This window comes from Alternaria arborescens, assembly GCF_004154835.1.
Source record: "Alternaria arborescens strain FERA 675 chromosome Unknown contig_12, whole genome shotgun sequence".
Classification (NCBI taxonomy): Eukaryota; Fungi; Ascomycota; class Dothideomycetes; order Pleosporales; family Pleosporaceae; genus Alternaria; species Alternaria arborescens.
Genome location: NW_021167867.1, coordinates 721,323 through 739,238, shown reverse-complemented (window position 1 = coordinate 739,238; position 17,916 = coordinate 721,323). Strand labels below are relative to the sequence as shown.

General features: G+C 50.8%; 9 protein-coding genes across 9 annotated transcripts; 3 read left to right on the top strand and 6 right to left on the bottom strand.

The window, feature by feature from the left end:
* Positions 1-476: 476 nt before the first annotated feature.
* Positions 477-1,283, bottom strand: AA0111_g6049 (Ras-like protein; the record flags this gene model as incomplete). Its single annotated transcript, XM_028652229.1, has 4 exons — positions 477-712; positions 770-1,045; positions 1,104-1,218; positions 1,272-1,283. 4 exons carry the CDS (start codon positions 1,281-1,283, stop codon positions 477-479), a joined length of 639 nt encoding a protein of 212 aa, XP_028506432.1.
* A 1,367-nt stretch (positions 1,284-2,650) lies between these two features.
* AA0111_g6048 (hypothetical protein) lies at positions 2,651-3,678 on the bottom strand (the record flags this gene model as incomplete). Its single annotated transcript, XM_028652228.1, has 4 exons — positions 2,651-3,275; positions 3,330-3,478; positions 3,528-3,545; positions 3,601-3,678. 4 exons carry the CDS (start codon positions 3,676-3,678, stop codon positions 2,651-2,653), a joined length of 870 nt encoding a protein of 289 aa, XP_028506431.1.
* A 361-nt stretch (positions 3,679-4,039) lies between these two features.
* On the top strand, positions 4,040-4,668 carry AA0111_g6047 (hypothetical protein; the record flags this gene model as incomplete). Its single annotated transcript, XM_028652227.1, has 4 exons — positions 4,040-4,042; positions 4,104-4,206; positions 4,300-4,430; positions 4,480-4,668. 4 exons carry the CDS (start codon positions 4,040-4,042, stop codon positions 4,666-4,668), a joined length of 426 nt encoding a protein of 141 aa, XP_028506440.1.
* Positions 4,669-6,159: 1,491 nt separating this feature from the next.
* Positions 6,160-7,974, bottom strand: AA0111_g6046 (putative efflux pump; the record flags this gene model as incomplete). Its single annotated transcript, XM_028652226.1, has 4 exons — positions 6,160-6,477; positions 6,537-6,792; positions 6,855-7,194; positions 7,272-7,974. 4 exons carry the CDS (start codon positions 7,972-7,974, stop codon positions 6,160-6,162), a joined length of 1,617 nt encoding a protein of 538 aa, XP_028506439.1.
* A 1,510-nt stretch (positions 7,975-9,484) lies between these two features.
* Positions 9,485-11,725, bottom strand: AA0111_g6045 (putative peptide transporter ptr2; the record flags this gene model as incomplete). The annotated part of the gene is made up of 8 exons (XM_028652225.1): positions 9,485-9,781; positions 9,847-10,140; positions 10,202-10,274; positions 10,330-10,699; positions 10,754-10,944; positions 11,001-11,178; positions 11,231-11,452; positions 11,515-11,725. 8 exons carry the CDS (start codon positions 11,723-11,725, stop codon positions 9,485-9,487), a joined length of 1,836 nt encoding a protein of 611 aa, XP_028506438.1.
* Positions 11,726-12,918: 1,193 nt separating this feature from the next.
* Positions 12,919-13,575, bottom strand: AA0111_g6044 (hypothetical protein; the record flags this gene model as incomplete). The annotated part of the gene is made up of 1 exon (XM_028652224.1): positions 12,919-13,575. One exon carries the CDS (start codon positions 13,573-13,575, stop codon positions 12,919-12,921), a length of 657 nt encoding a protein of 218 aa, XP_028506437.1.
* A 598-nt stretch (positions 13,576-14,173) lies between these two features.
* Positions 14,174-15,091, top strand: AA0111_g6043 (hypothetical protein; the record flags this gene model as incomplete). The annotated part of the gene is made up of 1 exon (XM_028652223.1): positions 14,174-15,091. The coding sequence occupies one exon, from the start codon at positions 14,174-14,176 to the stop codon at positions 15,089-15,091; it is 918 nt and encodes a 305-aa protein (XP_028506436.1).
* Positions 15,092-15,771: 680 nt separating this feature from the next.
* AA0111_g6042 (hypothetical protein) lies at positions 15,772-16,914 on the top strand (the record flags this gene model as incomplete). Its single annotated transcript, XM_028652222.1, has 2 exons — positions 15,772-16,289; positions 16,341-16,914. 2 exons carry the CDS (start codon positions 15,772-15,774, stop codon positions 16,912-16,914), a joined length of 1,092 nt encoding a protein of 363 aa, XP_028506435.1.
* Positions 16,915-17,302: 388 nt separating this feature from the next.
* Positions 17,303-17,910, bottom strand: AA0111_g6041 (hypothetical protein; the record flags this gene model as incomplete). Its single annotated transcript, XM_028652221.1, has 3 exons — positions 17,303-17,495; positions 17,545-17,652; positions 17,735-17,910. The coding sequence occupies 3 exons, from the start codon at positions 17,908-17,910 to the stop codon at positions 17,303-17,305; spliced, it is 477 nt and encodes a 158-aa protein (XP_028506434.1).
* Positions 17,911-17,916: the final 6 nt, after the last annotated feature.

Below are 17,916 nucleotides of genomic sequence, written 5' to 3'. Positions count from 1 at the left end.
GATGAATTATGTTCATAGAAGGTAGGTAAAGTTAAACGACCCTAAAAGCTGTCAAAAATAAAGAAATCTTTTGACTCCCAGAAGCGTGCTGCATGGTGCCTCTTTGGCGTGCCGACAGGAGGAAATACAGGGTACCGATCAAAATGCCATAAAGAAATCGGTCTAGATAGATGATGAAGGCGAATACGAAGAGCGCCACCAGATAGGAAAGATGGAGTCGATACCAGTAGTAGAAGTAGGGTGTTCGGAGGCGCATCCAGCAGACGTGAATCCGTTACCCCGTAATGCGAACCCAAAGTGACAGTATCGAAGAGAAGGTGTACTGGCAGTACGCAACAGCAGCATCGCGTGTTTTCTTCTGCTGGACCAAGCAGCACCGCCAACGGCCAGGGCGGGTAACCGAACCCAGCGGTGTAGGTATCTCTCTGACAGCGTGCGCGACAACAACGACAACAACGACAGTGGCTTCCATATCCTTACATTACCACGCATCCACAGCATCCCTTCTTCTCCGCCTGGTCGTCCGTGTCGAATGTCGTCTTCTGGGGCCCGTTGCCGTTTGAGCCAGGGGCGCCTGTGTACGAGGACATTTCCTTGTTGTATCTGCGGATTTCTCGGACGATGTCGTAGAAGGCGTTGTCAACGTTGATGCGGGATTTCGCCGAAGTCTCGATGAATTTGCAGCCAAAGTTCCGCGCCAGAGTCTGGCCCTCTGTGCAAGGGTTAGCATAGGGAAAGGGCAAGGGATGGAAGCAGCAGGCAAACGCACCTTGTGTCGACACTTGCCTCTCGCCGTCGAGATCGCACTTGTTGCCGACGACGATCATGGGGAAGTAATCCTTGTCCTTTACTCTCAGGATTTGTTGCTGGAACGTCATAATCTCCTCGAAGCTCTGCCTGTCGGTTATCGAGTAGACGAGCAGGAAGCCCTCTCCTGTGCGCATGTACTGCTCGCGCATGGCCGAGTACTCCTCCTGTCCCGCTGTATCGAGCACATCGAGCAGGGCGACCTCGTCGTCAATGACACACTGCTTGCGGTACGAATCTGGGGGGCGTGAGTTAGCTTGCTGGCGCGCGAAATACGACAGGTCGGAAGTGCTTACCCTCGATGGTCGGGTCGTACTCGTCTACGAAGTGGCTCTGGATCAGCTGGATAGTCAAACACGACTTTCCAACTCCACCGCCGCCGACTACCACCAACTTGTATTCTCGGAGAAACTGGCGCGGGTTAGCAGGGGCGCAGGCGGCGCGGGCGATGGACGGGCGCCTACCTTTGATGCCATTGTGAATGTGAGGAATAGATGCCGGACGAAGCTGCAGTTCGCAGGCAATGGGCGTGGTGTATTAGGGTATAGGGTATAGGTAGGCAGGTAGGTAGACACGCAAGTAGGCAGGGAGGGAGCGAGGGAGGCGATCAAGGGAGCGAGGCCGTCGTGTTGTGGCGATGCGACGCGCGCTGTCAGGGCGTTTGATGCAAAGGCCGGCGGTGACGGTCGGGTCGGGATTAGCAGCAGCGAGGGAAATGGGCCAGGAGAGCTCGTCGCGATAGTAGAAGAGGACGGGAGAGCACTGAGCAGAGCAGGATGATCTCGGTAGCAAAAACGACCTTCTAGCTTCGTCTGGGGCCTTGAAGGAGGATGGGCTAGGACATGGGCTTGGGCGCGGCTTTAGCGCTAATGTAGCCGTGCATAGGCCTGCCTTCCAACCAAAAGAGGAGCAGAGCGAGCCACCCGTCTCCACCACTATGGCGTCGTCTGCAAGGTGAATAGGCTTGGGCGTTTGCCTGCGTCGTGCGCGTCTCCCTATTTGTTGCCCGTCCAAGTGCATGCATTCCATCTGACGCCTTCCGCATCTCTTCACCCCCGGGCCAAAAACAAAGCCCCCTCCCCACCCCCCAGCAGAGAGAGAGAGAGTCCACTCCTAAAAGCGGCGGCACTCGACATACAACACCGCATGGATGGCCTGCCTCCGACGCTTCCATGCGATCCCAGCGCCCGACGCCATGAGGCACGGAGTACCTGATGCCCTCCTACGAACCACTACGGCGCACGAGGCATGCGACGACTGTTACCAAGCTTGAGGCGGGCGTAGAAAAACATTGTTCCTCGACCGACCGACTCGCAGAGCCCGTCGCGTCCGCGCTTGCGCTCTTGTAGTCACTCCAATTGAATCCTCTCCTGTGCATGTGACTATCCGACCATGCGGGTGCTTCATCTCTCGCACACACAGAGCATGCTGCTGCTGCTTGCTTGGGGAGCGTCACACGGGCGGGGTCGGCGGCTTATCCATCGTCATGCACGCGAGCCTTGCCCCGAGAACGACGTTGTCAAGGTAATCATGACACCTAATTCCATTGACAGCTTGAAAAGCAAATCTCCTGTACCGCACAAAATCTGCCCTCGATCTATCCGTCGTATCAGGGTCCAGCGTGAGCGCCCAGCCCTGGTGGCACGCGCTTAGGCTGCTTCTCGAACATTTGTAGAAGCTTGCCGCATGGTTCGCTGACACCCGTCTGTCCTAACATCATCTTCACAGGCATTCCATTCTGACACACGGTCCCTGCATCTCGACACTCGATATATGTATATATGTATATTTACATTGACCGACTGCGGCACGTCTGCAATGTCAGCCTACCCTCTACCACCCCCTATGAGTCCTTGTCAGACGTCTCTCCGTCGTCCTCGCCTTCTACAGCTACGCGCCTCCCCTGAACAGCCTTCTCTACTTCAGGAACTAAGCTCTCCATGAAGTCGCGATCGCGTCCAACTAGCGTCACAGTATTGTGGTCCTTTCCCCATCGTGGGTAGCTTCCCACCTTGACCCCTTTTGGCTCCGCCTTGGCAGCGAGCTCGGTCAGATATCCAGCAACGGCGCTCTCGGCCATCGGAGTCGAGATGAGGATCCGCAACACGCCTTTACCCTCTGGATCCGTCAATCTAGGTAGGATGCGGGGCTTTAGTCCGTCTAGCATCGCTTCAAAGAGGCGAGGCACTCCGGGCAGAATGTGCACGTTACCGTTCACGACGCTAACGGGAACCCAAAGCGACTCGCTGACGAAAATAACCTGATCTTCGTCTGGCTTGGATTCATCAATAGGTAGTTCAACCATGCGCTTCTTTGCTGTAAGCGCTGGAGACTCGACGTTCCAGTCAAAGTTTGGCTGAGACTTGTGCGGCTTCGAGAGGCGCTTCATACGCTCAAACGCCGCATCGTGTAACTTCAACGGCAGGCCAAAGGCCTTGGCTATTGACTGGTAAGTGATGTCGTCGTGACTAGACATCCGTTAGTTCAGCGGCTGGGTGGTGTAGCGAGTATGCTGCACGCACGTAGGACCAATTCCGCCACTCGTCACCACCATGTCGTAGTTCTTGGACATGCGTTGCACGGCTTCTACAATCTCGCCTTCATCATCTGCAATGACTTCGATGCGGCGCAAGTTGATGCCCAATGAGAAGCAGAATTTGGCAAAGTACGCCTGTGAAACATTAGTCCATGTACCACAACTTTAAAGTGGTATAGTCTACCGAGTTTGTATCGACTGTCTATGGTTCACGTCAGCTGTCAGACTAAGGATTGATCTACATGGACACTGAATACCTTGCCTCCAAGGACTTCGTCACCGATAATCAAACAACCTGCCGTGTGTATCAAGCTCTTTTGCTGTGTCGAAGCCATGACTGATGACGTTATCGATGGGCGGAACGAAACGGCGGAACGATGCGCAAAGTTGGGTATTGGACGAGACAAGTGTCTGGCAACCTGATTCAGTCGTCCGAACATGGATCAGGAGAAGTAACTCAGGGGAAAGAGGGTATGAGTAGCTAGGTGCATGAGAAGAAAAGGCTTCTACAAAGCTGAGGGTGTATGGACATGACGGTAGTGCATTAGCTAGCGCCATCCGTCCAGCTCAGGAACCCCCGCCAACAGACCCCACTAACGCGTGCCGTCCGTCAGACTTCCTCAGCCCTACACCACGTCCCCGAGCTTCGTCAAACACCCGTTGCGAACCCAAGTCTTCCCATCATTGTTCGCCATCATGGCAAGTGCCGCCTTCGTCTTACGCGCGTCATATCCACCGGTTCGCTAATACCTCGGCCCAGAGTTCGGAGGCACGACTGTACACCTTCTCCGATGAGACCAAAACCAAGCTACGCAAGTTCCGTCTAGGCACCTCGCGCGCCAAAGATCCCCAGGCCGTCATCTGTTCGTATACCTGCTGCCTTTGCCGCAGTCGTTCCTGCCACTGCCCGCCATGGGCCCACATTATGCAATGGCGCTGACGCCCATGCGCGCCAGACGAGATCGATAAGAAGACGCTCGAAGTACGCCAGGCAGACGACGATGTCTACTCCGACGTCCAGAGCCTCGCCGACGAGCTGCCCGACCATGCCCCGCGATTTGTGCTCTTGAGCTACCCGTTGACCCTCGTACGCTATGCCGACCATACACCGTGAGAGAGAGGCTGAGACTTGACAGGACTCGGGACGATTATCGGTGCCATACGTCATGCTATACTACCTGCCCATAACATGCAACAGCGAGGTGAAGATGCTGTACGCCGGTGCAAAGGAGCTGATGCGCAATACCAGCGAGGTCAACAGGATCATCGAGATCGACAGTGCTGAAGACCTGGAAGAGATCGAGAAACTGCTCAAGGATGTCTAGAGTGGGAGCAGATAACGACACGATGAGCAACGGCCGACTATGATGCATTGTGCGCCCACTACAATGACAATATCAACACATGGCACATCTATACAAAATTCCACACAGGGTCGATTCTACCAGCAGCCTACTGTCATCCCATCACACATGCGTCATTCCTTCTTAACGGCCCCTGCCGTTGCTGCGTGCCGCCTAACCCTCTTATAGCCGAAGTTTCCGCAAGGCTGGTCCCCACGCAACTGCGACGTTCACGTAAAGCAGCATCGAAAATGTGTGGATCGTGGGCCCAATCCTACGCGCGCAGTGATCATGCAAAGCATCCGTTATCGAATTCCTGACCATTAGCAACGGCACTCCCTATAGCTGCCATCCTCCCTCACGCCACACGTGCACGCTCCTACCCTTACCTCATTGGCCGGCACCCCCATTTTCCTACAAATTACATGTGGACCCCCACGATACCCAACCATGGCAAAAGAAAATCTCCGAGGCGCACACCACGCTGCAATGTCTGTATACGGCAGGTACGCTGACCCTTTTGATAAACCTTCAACATGTATGATTGCGGCACGTTTTCGCAAGTAGGGATAATGACTTGTGTACCCCTGTCCCCGCGGGTTTTTGGAGGGTCTCTCGCTTGCACCGGAGTTGGGAGATGGGAACACGGAAATGCTACTGCTTTCTGCAGTGATCGGCGGAGGGGAGTTGACTCGGTAAATTGTTAAGAGGACGTGAGTTGAAGAAAACGTTATTTGAAATGAACTTTGCACGGATATTGCGATACAAGACGCGCGTTGGGCTCCGAGCATCATGAGAATCGGGTCCGGGAAGCGATAATCTCTCTAAAGGGACCGATTTCTTTCACATGTTGAGTGGTGAGTCACATGGTAGGGCTTTTCGACCATGGGGTTTGTGCTTGTATGCGTTTGACTTGTCCCATGCGACGGTAGAAGCGCACCCTCCCCTTTACCAACATCATAAGGGGAATCGTGATTCCAACTCAAGTAGGTTGGATCCCTTCACGAGCAATTTCCAACGCTAGCTTTCTTCTTATCGCCAGCAATATTTTCTTCCAAACCTGAGTATCCAGTAGTACCTTTCTCCTTGTCTTCGACACAAACAACCTCAATTATATCGTAAGGCCACGACGCGTCTCTCCCAAACTTGGAGACAACATCGCGTCTGAAGAGTCGTTTCAGTGCTGTTTGCGGTTAGGGTAGTCGCGTAGAGTAGTCGTAAAGACTGATGTATAAGAATCCGGAGGCACGTTCAGGAGCGGTTGAGTTGACAACTCGCCGAAACACCAGCAGCAGGATTAACAAGCACCCCTTATAGTGGTAGTGGGTCGCCGGAGGCAGTACAGCTGCACGATGAACCAAAGGCGTTCTATTCTTCCATTGTTTCTGCTCACCAGTATCGAACTGAAAAAACATTGCTTCTATACAGTCTGATAGGGCGCAACAACAATGCTATCGTCCCTCCTCAATCTACTTATACTGCCCACTTGCTGCGCTTCCGGAGACTCGGTCCGAAGCGGTATAGTACATACGGAATGGGCAGCGCGAGAACGCTAATGATACCAAGCAAAGTTAAGGTCCAGTGAGTCCCCAGGTTTCTGTACATGGGAATGCCGACAACTGTCATGCCACCAGCTGCAACGTATCTGACCAAGGCGACAAATGTCAAGGCTGATGCTGCATATGCTTCGTAACTGTCAATGATGTACATGTATGCTGACATAAAGATACAAATGTTGCTAAAGCCGACAAGCAATGATGCTGCCAAGGGTGACCATATTGAAATGGAAGCCTATCATTTGTTAGACTTGTATATACAGCACGACCGGAGGACGCGTATGGTATACTTACATAGTCAGTCCAACCCATCCAGAAGAGTCCGATAGGTAATGTAGGCGCTCCAATCATGGCAAAGAACAATCTCGACTCGCGATGTATAGCCTTGCCAGATCCATCGTCTCCGTCTTCCTCAAGTTGTCGCACAGTCTTGTGGTAGGCTATTGGAACAAGGAGCGCCGAAAGGGCGATTCCGACGAACAATCCAACAAAGCAGATATTGGATAGTCCCTCATTTATACCAAAAGTTTCCGCAAAGATGTAGGGGTAACTGAAAGAAAGTCAGCGATTCACGCCCTACGCCGCAACCTGAAACATTCAAGAGGCACATACCCGTCTAGAAACGTAAACAAAATGATGTAAACAATCATCAAATAAAGTGTAAAGGCCATTACAATCGGCTGTGTGCAGAGAAGAAAAGGCCGAGTGAAAGACCTAGACAAGAGCTCACCGATGGAGCCATGCGATGCTTCAGTCGCGGTCTTGAACTGTTGATTGCCTGTAAGTTTCCGGAAGTGCTGTGCTTTATAGTGCAGTAGGCGAGGTGCGAATGACTCTCTTTTGCAGAGCAAGATAAGTGTGAACGTAACTCCGATCAGAATAAGGGTTATCCATTCCGTCCATCTCCAGTTGATGTCTTGCTCGTAGCCAATGTATGCACCTATCACAGGACCTGTTTTGCATTTGGTTAGTAAAACCAACAAGGAGCAGATCGTATTCATAGGGATAATACGAGCATAATAAACTTACCAAGAACTGGTCCACCAAATGCGGGTATCGCAAACAGTGGGAAGGCGAATGTCTTCTCCACTGGACTCCACAGATCACCCACGGAGCCACCTGCAACCGTCAAGGGAGTACTCGCTGAGAACCCAGCTAGGAATCGAAAGACAATCTGAGCGCCAAAGTTTGGTGCTAGCGCAGACCCAAGCGTCCAGCAGGCAAAAACGAAAAGGGAGCCAAGATAGACAGGATATCTTCCCAGAAGCTCAGAAAGGGGAGATAGGAGCAAGGCACCAAAGCCAAACCCTACCAAGAAAAGCGCAGTGGCCAATGATTCCGCTACTTCTGACACTCCAAAGTCGGCAGTCGCTCTAGTGAGCACAGCAGAGTCGATAGAAGATGCAAGGGTCGCAACGAAAGCGACGAGGCATACGAGTAGTGTCGCAAAGATACGGTGTAGGGTCGAGAAGTGCTTGGGGTTGAATGGGTCATCGGGTCCGCTCCAGTCAACCTGGTAATAGAGCTGGCTGTTACCATCTTCCCTCAACGTGATACCTGGGATCCGTGTGTACGGTTCACCTTTGTTCGGCTTACCGGGTGACTCCAAATCTCCCAATTCGTGTGCTCCGTCGGAAAAGCGTGCTGACAATGGATCTGGAACTTCAGTTACACGTTGTAGCTCTTCCTTCACATGTCGCTGTATAGCTCTGTACTGTAAGAAGAATGCCATCGAGGAAAGGGAAATGGCAAGCAATGCAGAGATGAGGTCAGGAGATGATGTCGCAGACTTTCAGAAATGTAAGAAATTGTGATGAGCTTCTTCTCCGTGACGTCCCCGAGCCATCATCGGATATTAAGAGTCTCCGATACATAACCGAACGCTATGCTTTAAAACTGGAACTTTTTGAATGCTTGTGACGGGAGATGCGACGGTGGGTCAAAGCTAGAGAGTTTTCGATCTACCGATGGCTGGCGCCTTGCTCCCCGAGACCGCGCTTTCCCCAAGAGAGCGCCGCAATTGACGTATATGTTCGGAAATAAATCTTGACGTAGCGAACTGGAAAGATAGGCGGCAAATAGCTTATCATGTAGTTGACTCAAGAAAGGTAAAACTATGCATATCAAGAATCGTATCTCTGTGCACATGCTGCTTTCTAAGCTCTGGCGCTCTAGAAAGAACACCACAAGGAAGGCGGCTCCCGCTCCACACTCTAATCTGCGTGTGAGAAAGAGGAACGCAACGTTCCAAGAGACTTTTCAAACTCATCGCCCATTTTAATTTCGCCTTCGGTATTTTCGATACTCATCGGACAACGAAGTCTCGTCCGTGGTGGCGGACATAAAGTGCGAAAACCCCGAGTGCGGCTGCGACCGTGAGGGTATCGGTGGCCGCGGAGCGGGTGGGTAAGGCAACGTGATTTTATCGGCGACTTCCTTTTTGTCAGCTCTGACCATCGCCTTTACATCCTCAGAATCGAATTCATCGTCATCATCCAGAGCCCTTGTTGTGATATATACATGCTATGCTCCTTGCCTATGGTTACGTCATCGTCTTTCGACACATCTCTTTCGGCCTTTGCAAGGCCTACAATATCTTCTATTCTATTCTTTCCCGGCTCATCAAGCTAAACACGTATCTGCTTGAATGCCGCTAAACTGTTTGTATTTTTTCTCCCGGGTCGAATCGCATGCCTGTTCAGCCTTGGACCTCTGGTGGTCTGCTTTATCCCTATCGTCAAGGGCGCAAGCCATGAGCGCGCAACGTTCGATGACGTAGTAAGGGAGTTTAGGGAGCATATCAGTAAAGATGCGACGCACAGCCGCAGTAGATACGATGTGCAACTCATATTAGAAGACTTTCACTATCGAGATGTACTTTCCAAACTCTTCATTGAACATGAACATTACGGCTAGATGACATGTGTCATATCTCGTTGCTTGGAAGAGAGTTCGTTATGATAGTTGCGAAGAGATGAACAAGCGCGAGAGCGTGCAGATTTTGGTATGGTGCGAACAAAAGGGGCTGGTTCGAGAACATATCGTGCAACGGGCGGCTATCTGCGTGTTCGTATAACACGACCTAGCGGGATTATCTAACCAACACATTACGTCTCGTTGTTAAGTTTGATGCCCTACTCAGGCTACGTGGCGCTATACACAGCTCGTGGAGCTCATCTTCACTAGTCTCGGGCTCGTATAGATCCAACAACGAAATCCAATTCGGAGTCCAGATCGCAAGATCAGGCTCTTTCGGCATTCTCAGTCTTCGCCGCGGCGTACTCAGCGTTAGACTGGAAGCCACCTTCAGGAAGCTTGTCAAGCATATCGTTCTCCTTGTCCAATGTTCTGAAGGTCCAGGCGAAACCCACCCAACCGAGGAATGTCAAGATGGCAATACTCATGTACAGCCATACAAGGAGTGGGTCACCAGCCAATGGTACGAAGGCTTGGGCAATGGCAGAAGAGAAGGCATGGGTAAACCAAAACATGCCTGTAACCAACGAGCGCATATTCTTCGGTGCTTTTGTGTACGCGTACTGCAAGGTTGGAGATCCGAAGTCAGCACATGCCTCGAATGCACATCATACACTCTAGGTCTTACCTCTAATCCAGTGATCGATGCGAAGATCTCCGAAAATGCAATGAGGATATAGGCTGGAACCTGAGTCCAGACCGAAAGGTCGGGTGGCTGGTCGCAATCTGTTGGAAATTCTCCACATGGCGACTTTTGGTAGATAAAGTGCTGAATGACTGCCGCAACAACCATGGAGAGCATGGCACAGGCGAAACCGGCTTGGATCTTCTTCAAGGGAGTGAAATTGATACCCCAGTGAGCAAGTCTTGGATAAATAATTTTGTCGAAGATCGGGATGGAAATGAGCAGCGTGAACGGATTCTTTAGTATACGGAGTCAGTATGTGTCTGCTGATACGAAATTCATACGTCGGAGTTCTTACCAGATTGTGCACTACATCGTTTGGTACACCGTTAAGTTTCATAGTAGACGCCTGTGAAACTAGGTTGCTAGTCCTTGAAGAGGGTCAGCGCCGGTTTGGCTCATATCTCAGACAGTATCGAGACTCACATCTGGCCATAAGGCAGCCAGAAGATCGGCAACCAGAAGAATACTTGACATGCTTTGATGCCACGTCGAACTTCCTCCACCCACGCATCATCGAAGGTCATCCATGCTGGTTTGTTTGCGATCTTGCTTGGCTTCGCAGCATCCCAGATGTTTGGATCAGAAAGGTTCTTCCACGTTCGTACAGGATTGAGCGAGAAGCGCCCTTTCAGAACCAAGCCATACGTTCTCATTGACTTGACAAGCACGTCACCCTGCGGAGGCTTCTTGACATAATGCTTACTGAAAGCAAGCATCAGAAGTGGGCAGAGGGCGAAGAGAATGGTTGGCAATGTGAAAGAAAGCCAAAACCCGACGTATTTCTCCGCGTACACTGCATCGGAGGTGAGCTTCTAGACAACGTACAATGAATTAATAAACTGCTTACCCATGGAAACTTGACCGACAAGTGCTCCAACGTTGATCAGAAGGTAGTAGCGCATGTAAACTCGGGAGTAGGTGATCCCTGGATCGACGATGACTCGTTCTCCGTTTGGTTCGGTGCGAATGAAAGCTCGCGGGTGGCTGGCCTCGTACTGCTCCGCAATCAATGGAGATATGCAGCACTTGAAGAAGCCCCTATATTTGACGAAGTCAGTATGTATCTTATAAGTACTCGTTATAGTGAGACTTACACGCCGGTTCCAAACAAGATCAATCCTAGGATGAATGAGGCAAGAGCTCCTTCGGGGTTTGGACCCATAACTTGAGGGATCGCGGCGATGATGATCAAGACATGTCCGAGGGTTGCGACTCCAATCGCAAAATAGATCGTTTTGAATTTTCCCCAGTATTCATCTGCAACCCATCCGCCTAGAGAAAGGATTTAGTACGATGTTTGCCCTTCGACACAGAGCATACTAACCGACTAGGGGCATGATGTAGGAGAAGAAGGAGTTGAATTGGACGAGGCCAGTACTAGCGCGCTGGCCCATTCCAAGTGCACCAGGCTGCCCATCACCTGCAGCGCCTGCTTCCGGGAAAGGTCCTGAAGTAGGCAGGTCTCTCTGAATGAAGTTGACAAATACCGCGGTGGTTCCGTAGTAGGCAAAACGCTCACACATCTCAACAATACCAATGATGTAGACTAATAGTAGTTTCGGACGTTAGCACATGCTACACAAAGCCTCGTAAAGAAAATGCGCGTACTCATCCAGTTGACTTTGCCATATACGCGGCGGAGCTGTTGCCAGTCTTCATCGGTAGGGTATTGCTCGCCATTAGGGCCAAGAAGGCTCTCAGAAGTCGACACAAACTTGTCTTGCTTTTCCAGACTCACACTGCCCCTTGTGTTGTTGTGAGGGGCGTGCACATTTGCCAGAGCGGCATCAACTATCTCCAGGTTGGCGCCTGTAGACATGGCGACAAGTGAGAATACGATAGAGCTGTCCGGGTCACTGTTAGATACTCATTATATAAGTCTCTACGCCTTATTCCTTTCGTTTTCGAGCTGCCTCATTCAGCAAAGTCGTGGAACCGTATTCCCATTCACGACGTTCTCGGCACCAAACAACCCTTCCACTACCCTGATCGCCCAGAGATAATCTTCTCTGGACGACGTTCGGTACTCGCTCGAATTTCATCCTGCTTTCTTGGATTTCTTGGGTATCCGGATATGCGGTTGGCGCCGAGCGATACTAAGCCTGCGCCATTCTTGAACGTTTGCAACCTGACCTTGGCAAGCACCACTTCGCCAGGCCAAGCACGTAATATCCAATGAAACGTGTCAAAGAGATGTAGAGGGGCTGTTGGCCACCTGATAGCAATCCAAGGCTGTAAAAGATCCAAGATCTGACAATATCTTGACATCCCTACTCTATACCGCGACCTTCCTCATCAAGCAATGTGGCAACCCTTGCGCAGAAGATACAAGTCGCGTGCGCATTGCCCAAGAAAATGCGAAAGAGTATCTTTACCCAGGCCCCACCCCTGAATGTGTAAGAGATCATTGGGTATCGTCGCAGTAGACTCTCAGTGAACACTCAACGCTGGTGAAGTAGGCAAGATTGTCATTCTCATATATCTGACATGAACAAACGCTATACCATGGACAGGTATGAAGCCAGATGCAGAAAGGAAAAAAGGTTCCATAGCAGCTTTGAGGGTCGAGAATGAAGGACGAAGCAAGTCGCACCCTCAGCCTGTGAGCGCCAAGCACACCCCGCTCAGCTAAGCAGCTTTTGACTGGTGTAAACTTCTCTCACCCGCCCACCTGTACAGCGACTCAAAAGCATTTGCAACTTCACCTACACGGTACTCGCGCAAATTTCCCAGTATGAGATGGCCATCAAGACTGCTCTCGAGCTATTGCAACCACCTTCGCCTTCCACCACATAGACACGGTGAAGACCTAGGCCCACGTTGCTGACGGTTGGCAAACCTACGAAACATGGTGTACGCCTAGAAATGCTTTTTTGGTAGATAACAGTTGCTTCCGGTGTTGACTACATCAAGCTGTTTGCGTCGTTACTGATAATCGTAGTCCAGACATACCGAGATACCCGGGCGTCCTACCGCACCTGCATCCGCCCCTCCACCCCTCTGCTGTCGCCACTACGATCCTTTCAAATCCGAGCGATAAGCGAGAAGCTCCTCTTCAGTTCTCCGCAGCTTCTCTCTTTCAGATTCTAGTCGTCTTCTTCGCTGATCGTTCGAGCCCTTCTGCGAATCCTTCTCTCTATCATAAGCCAAAGGGTGGTTCACCAGTAATCGGATCTTCCAGTCTTCGAATAACACGTCTTTCGCGACTCTTTTATTCCATAGCAGTGCGTTCACTACGTTCTGCAAACGTTGTGCGCATGTCGCATCAGCATCAACTTCGAGGCCTCGGTGAGGTTTTAGCGCTTTATTGAATTGCGATGGTCCTCGGAAGCCATTCTTGCACCGGTCGATCAACGCTAGGAAGATCTCACGACATGTTGCTTCGAGGAGTAGGGAGTCGTACGCTTCCGGACGAAATAACTTGGCTGCGCTCGAGTCTGCGGGATCTTTGATGTTCTCGAGATTGACCATGGCTAGGACAAGCTTCCGTACCCAAAACTCGGCATGTTGCTCTGCATCTATGATAGAACTATCAAAGTGAGGATCGACTTGAGGCGCTCGCTGTACTCTCCGCCTGTACTCTCGAGCGTTATCCCATCGGCTGCTGGTAGCAGGTGCCGGTATAGTATAACGGACATTTTCAGTATTTTGAATGAGTGGTGAGTACATGGCGGCTAGGTGTAGACTTGGGTAAGACGGCAGAAGACGGAGTTGACGACGTCCCCTTTTCGTAGGTCCAAAAGACATGCATCAGGGTACAAGCAACTTGTGAATACTAAAATGGAACATTCAGCGTCTGCCGGTCTTTGAAAGCTCAGCCGCTGGCGCTTAGACTCGGAACAAGCGCATAATGTCAGGATGTGACAGATTCTTCATATTGATGGTCATACCTAGCGAACCGTTGTTCAGGTATTGACAGCATTGCAGTAAAGTGAATCTGCTAGATCGGGCGCCTGCAAGTCGCGTTACTTTATTCACAGTAATGGATTGCTTTGTCTACACCATGAGCATGTTAGGCTTTCACGATGCCTTTACTGTGCTACGTCACCTTACGATACATCTAGTCTCCACTACCAAGTTGTTATTCAACCAGACAAGCAATCGTCCAGCCTTAACTCAGCAGATTCGTAGGTCGAATCTGTAGCTTTCATCACTGCAAAACAGTGACAGGTTATTTGAGTAAGTCACACAGGTCATGGATTCAATCCACACGACATCAGCAGCGAGAGTTTCATCTCCTTTGTCACGTCCTAGTACGACCTCGCGGATGAAGTGCTCAAATAATTCTTCGCCCGTATACACACCACCAAGGCCGCGACCATCGCCACCGTTCTCTGATATCACAAGGCCGACTGTGTGCACAAACCGATATCCATGGAATGATAGTCCTGAAGATGAAACTGGCCCACAAAGTCAGTTTGGAACTGCTGTGGAGAACATCATCAGCCAGCCACAACCATTGTCATACACATACGATACTTTCATGTGCGACATGAGGTCTACGGAACAACAGCATCCCACCGACATGCCCGACCATAACAAGTATGTTAAGTCAATACTCGCTGGGAGTAGAAGAGATCAGGACGTCCTTCAATCACCGCCATATCCGATACACGGTCAATACATTGAAGGACCGTCAGCAGGTGCTATGCATAACAATAAACGCAGCATCATACGTCGGCCGACAACAGAAGACTATCTCCGATCAGACCACCCACTACCCGCACCACCACCCGAGTATGATTCTGATCAAGACCTTCCTGTCATCGAGCCGGATTCCTATCTCCCTGAAAACTTTTACGATGAATATGAACCGCAGCAAGTCGATACACAGTTTCAAGAATCATGTCTGACCGTTCCGGAACGACACTCCGCAGCTGCCAATGCTCTGACCCACCCTAAATCCGCAATTAAGCCAAATTACAAACATTCACAACCCGACATCATCTCCAACTCGCACGTGCCTGTTCTTGCATACGAGCCAACTATGCCTGAACACTACGGCACACCTGAGCGTGTACCAACCATTAGCGTTGACATGTACCAGCCAGCTCTCGGCGGCTTGCAGATGGTCTCAGGTATGCAACGTAGTGATTCAAAGCGGGATCGCGTCAGGCGCTGGATGAAAGGTCACAACCCCTTTCGTCGGGGCCGAGAGTTTGGGCGCCAGCAGAAAGACCAATGAAGAACGCTGGCTAACAAGGAAACTGCATTCGAACAACTGATATGGTTTGGCAATTATTGAGACTGCGGAGAATTAAAAGTTGAACAGCAGCGCGAGATGCGTCGAAGAAGATGCTAGTGCAAAAGCGCCATACCATGTACATACGACCAGTGTCTTCGCACACCACAACCCCTTCTGTATTTCGGGTCGAACCAGGCTCGAAAACAACAGAAAGATCAAGAAGACCGAACGATAATGTATTTACATGAATACAAGTTGCAAAAACGATGAAGTATCCAGTGGTGTTCCCACGACCTGATACGACCCCACCAGCATCATGAATTCGCCTTCTTCTTTGACCCAAACTCTGAAACCTCACCTTCCAGTTCCATATGCACAAATACAAGCATGCATCATGCGATCACACCCGATCCTGAAAGTAGCGATATGCTCCCCACTGGAATCCCCGAACCCAATTTAGCGTCAAATCTTACAATGCCACCGTTCACTTTGCCTAGGCTACAGCGTGTGCGGCTGAATAGCCGTTACGCACATAAATGACATTGACATAAGCATTACTAACACTAGTGCTGTGATCGCATGCAAGAAGGCCAAACATCATTCACTCGCTGTTTCTCGTGAATATAAGCATTGTTCATTGAAACATCCGACACATTGTTCTCGCTTGTAGAAAGATCAAGATGCCGTTCGGACCCTTCGCCTTGCAATGGCGCGCGCCAAATCCCAACCCACCGCCTCCCACACGAGTGCCAGATGGTATAAGAAGAACCGACATCTCAACCCCGTCCGGTTCCCTCGAGCTCCTTTCAGCCCTCCCTCGATCCCCGTCCACCAAACCACCCCTTTTCTTCGCCCATGGCGGCTTCGGCTGCGCCGCTATCTGGATTTCATATATGCTCTTCTTCTCATCTCGTGGATATCCTTGCTATGCTGTGAGCTATCGTGGACATGGTGGCAGCTGGTATCCTGGCTTCTGGAAGATGTATTTCACAAGTCGAGGTTGCATTGCAGAAGACCTTGTAGCAGGCGTTAAGGAAGCCGAGAGACTCGAGGGTGAGCGGAGAAAAGTTGCGGAGAAGATTAGTGTCGTGTTGATCGCGCATTCGGCGGGTGGAGCACTGAGCCAGTGGGTGCTTAGCAGAGGGTTGTTGAGGGTCCAGGGTTTCTGTATGTTTGCTGCGGTACCAGGATTCGGATCGTAAGTCCATCTCTGCGCTGGTGTAACTTGTGGGTACTGACTGGAAAACAGGTGGACATGCTATAAATTCTGGGCTCTTTCTGCGCCGCTGAACTTGCTCTACCGTTTCATGCACCCAAGATACGTTTTAGCGACAACGAAGCAGGTTCATGACGCCTTCTTCTCACCCTCAACACCGACTTCCGTCGTCAAAGATCTGGAACGCCTTCTCAGCCCCTACGAATCTATGGGCTGGCCGATGCAAGCACTCTTCCCTTTTGTGACTGGACCAGACGTACTCAAGTCTATTACAGGATGGAAGTTGCAACATTCGACTAACGAAGATGGAAGCGGAACTATTGTTATGCCACGATTTTTGGTTCTAGCGGAAGAGTTAGACGTCCTCTGCACACCATCAGTATTACTTGATGCAGCGAAACGTTACCGTGCTGCGTTGCGCGATTGCGTCAAATCTGGAAAATTAGATGGTATCAGCAAGTATGATGTGCGCGTCATGGAAAACGGTGATGAAGAACGGGGCGGTGTTGTATTCAAAGTTGTGAAAGGGTTAGCGCATCATTTGCAGAATCATATTGAGTGGGAAAGAGGTGCGGAAGAGGTTTGGGCATGGATTAAGAGCTTGTGAATCTTCAGTTTTCTTTTCCGAATGCATGCGCATCGCATACCGCTCAGAATGCTGTCGAATTCACTCTCTCTTCAAACAGACTGCAAACGAGGTTTCCAGTGCGCTATTGCCGATGCCACCACGCCAGTGTCAGAATGGTTAACAATGTATCGACTTTTTGTTTTCTTGAGCAGGCGCGCGAGTCAATCATTGAGCAAGTCCAAGTTGGGTTTGTGACATGTGAGAATGTAGCGGTTGGTATTTGAAAAACGTTATCATAATTCCATTCGGCCACCTGCTGCCCATGATTTGACCCTCAACAAAACAGTATCCCTCTATTCAATGTCCAAGCCTAATCTGGTGCTGGATGCGATCGTCTGTATTTGCGGGGCGGCTTCGATTGTGCGCTCTATGCATCGATGTTGTTCTGGATAGCGGTCTCGAGAGCCTTGGGGTTGGCGCCAACGACCTCGGCGACCTTGGTTCCGTTCTTGAAAAGGATGAAGGTAGGCATGGCGCGGATACCGAGGTCACCTGCAACGTCGGAGGCTTCGTCGACGTCGAGCTTGTAGAAGCGCGCGTTGGGGTACTTCTCAGAGAACCTTGCGAACGGTTAGCGGCGGGTGGTTTTCACGGCAGGGCAGAACTTACTTGACGACCTGGGGAGCGATCACTTTACAAGGGCCGCACCATGTCGCGAAGCAGTCGACGACCATGAGGCTGTCCTTGACTGCCATGACCTCCTCGAACTGCTCCTTGCTACAATGCCGTCACGTTAGTACATGTTCAGCGGATATGACGTCGTGCATCGCATGTGAGATGCGACAGCAAGTCAACTTACTTCTTGAGGTTGTGTACGCCCTTGTGGTCTTCGCTCATTTTGGCGGTGTTGTGAAAGAACTTCTGGGTGAAGAGTGGTCGGTAGAGGTTTGCGGTGGATGTGGGGTTGATAGCTGTTTGCAGGCGCGCAGATGTGAGCAGTGTTCTGGTAGCTCTGAAAGACGACGGCGCAAACATAGTATA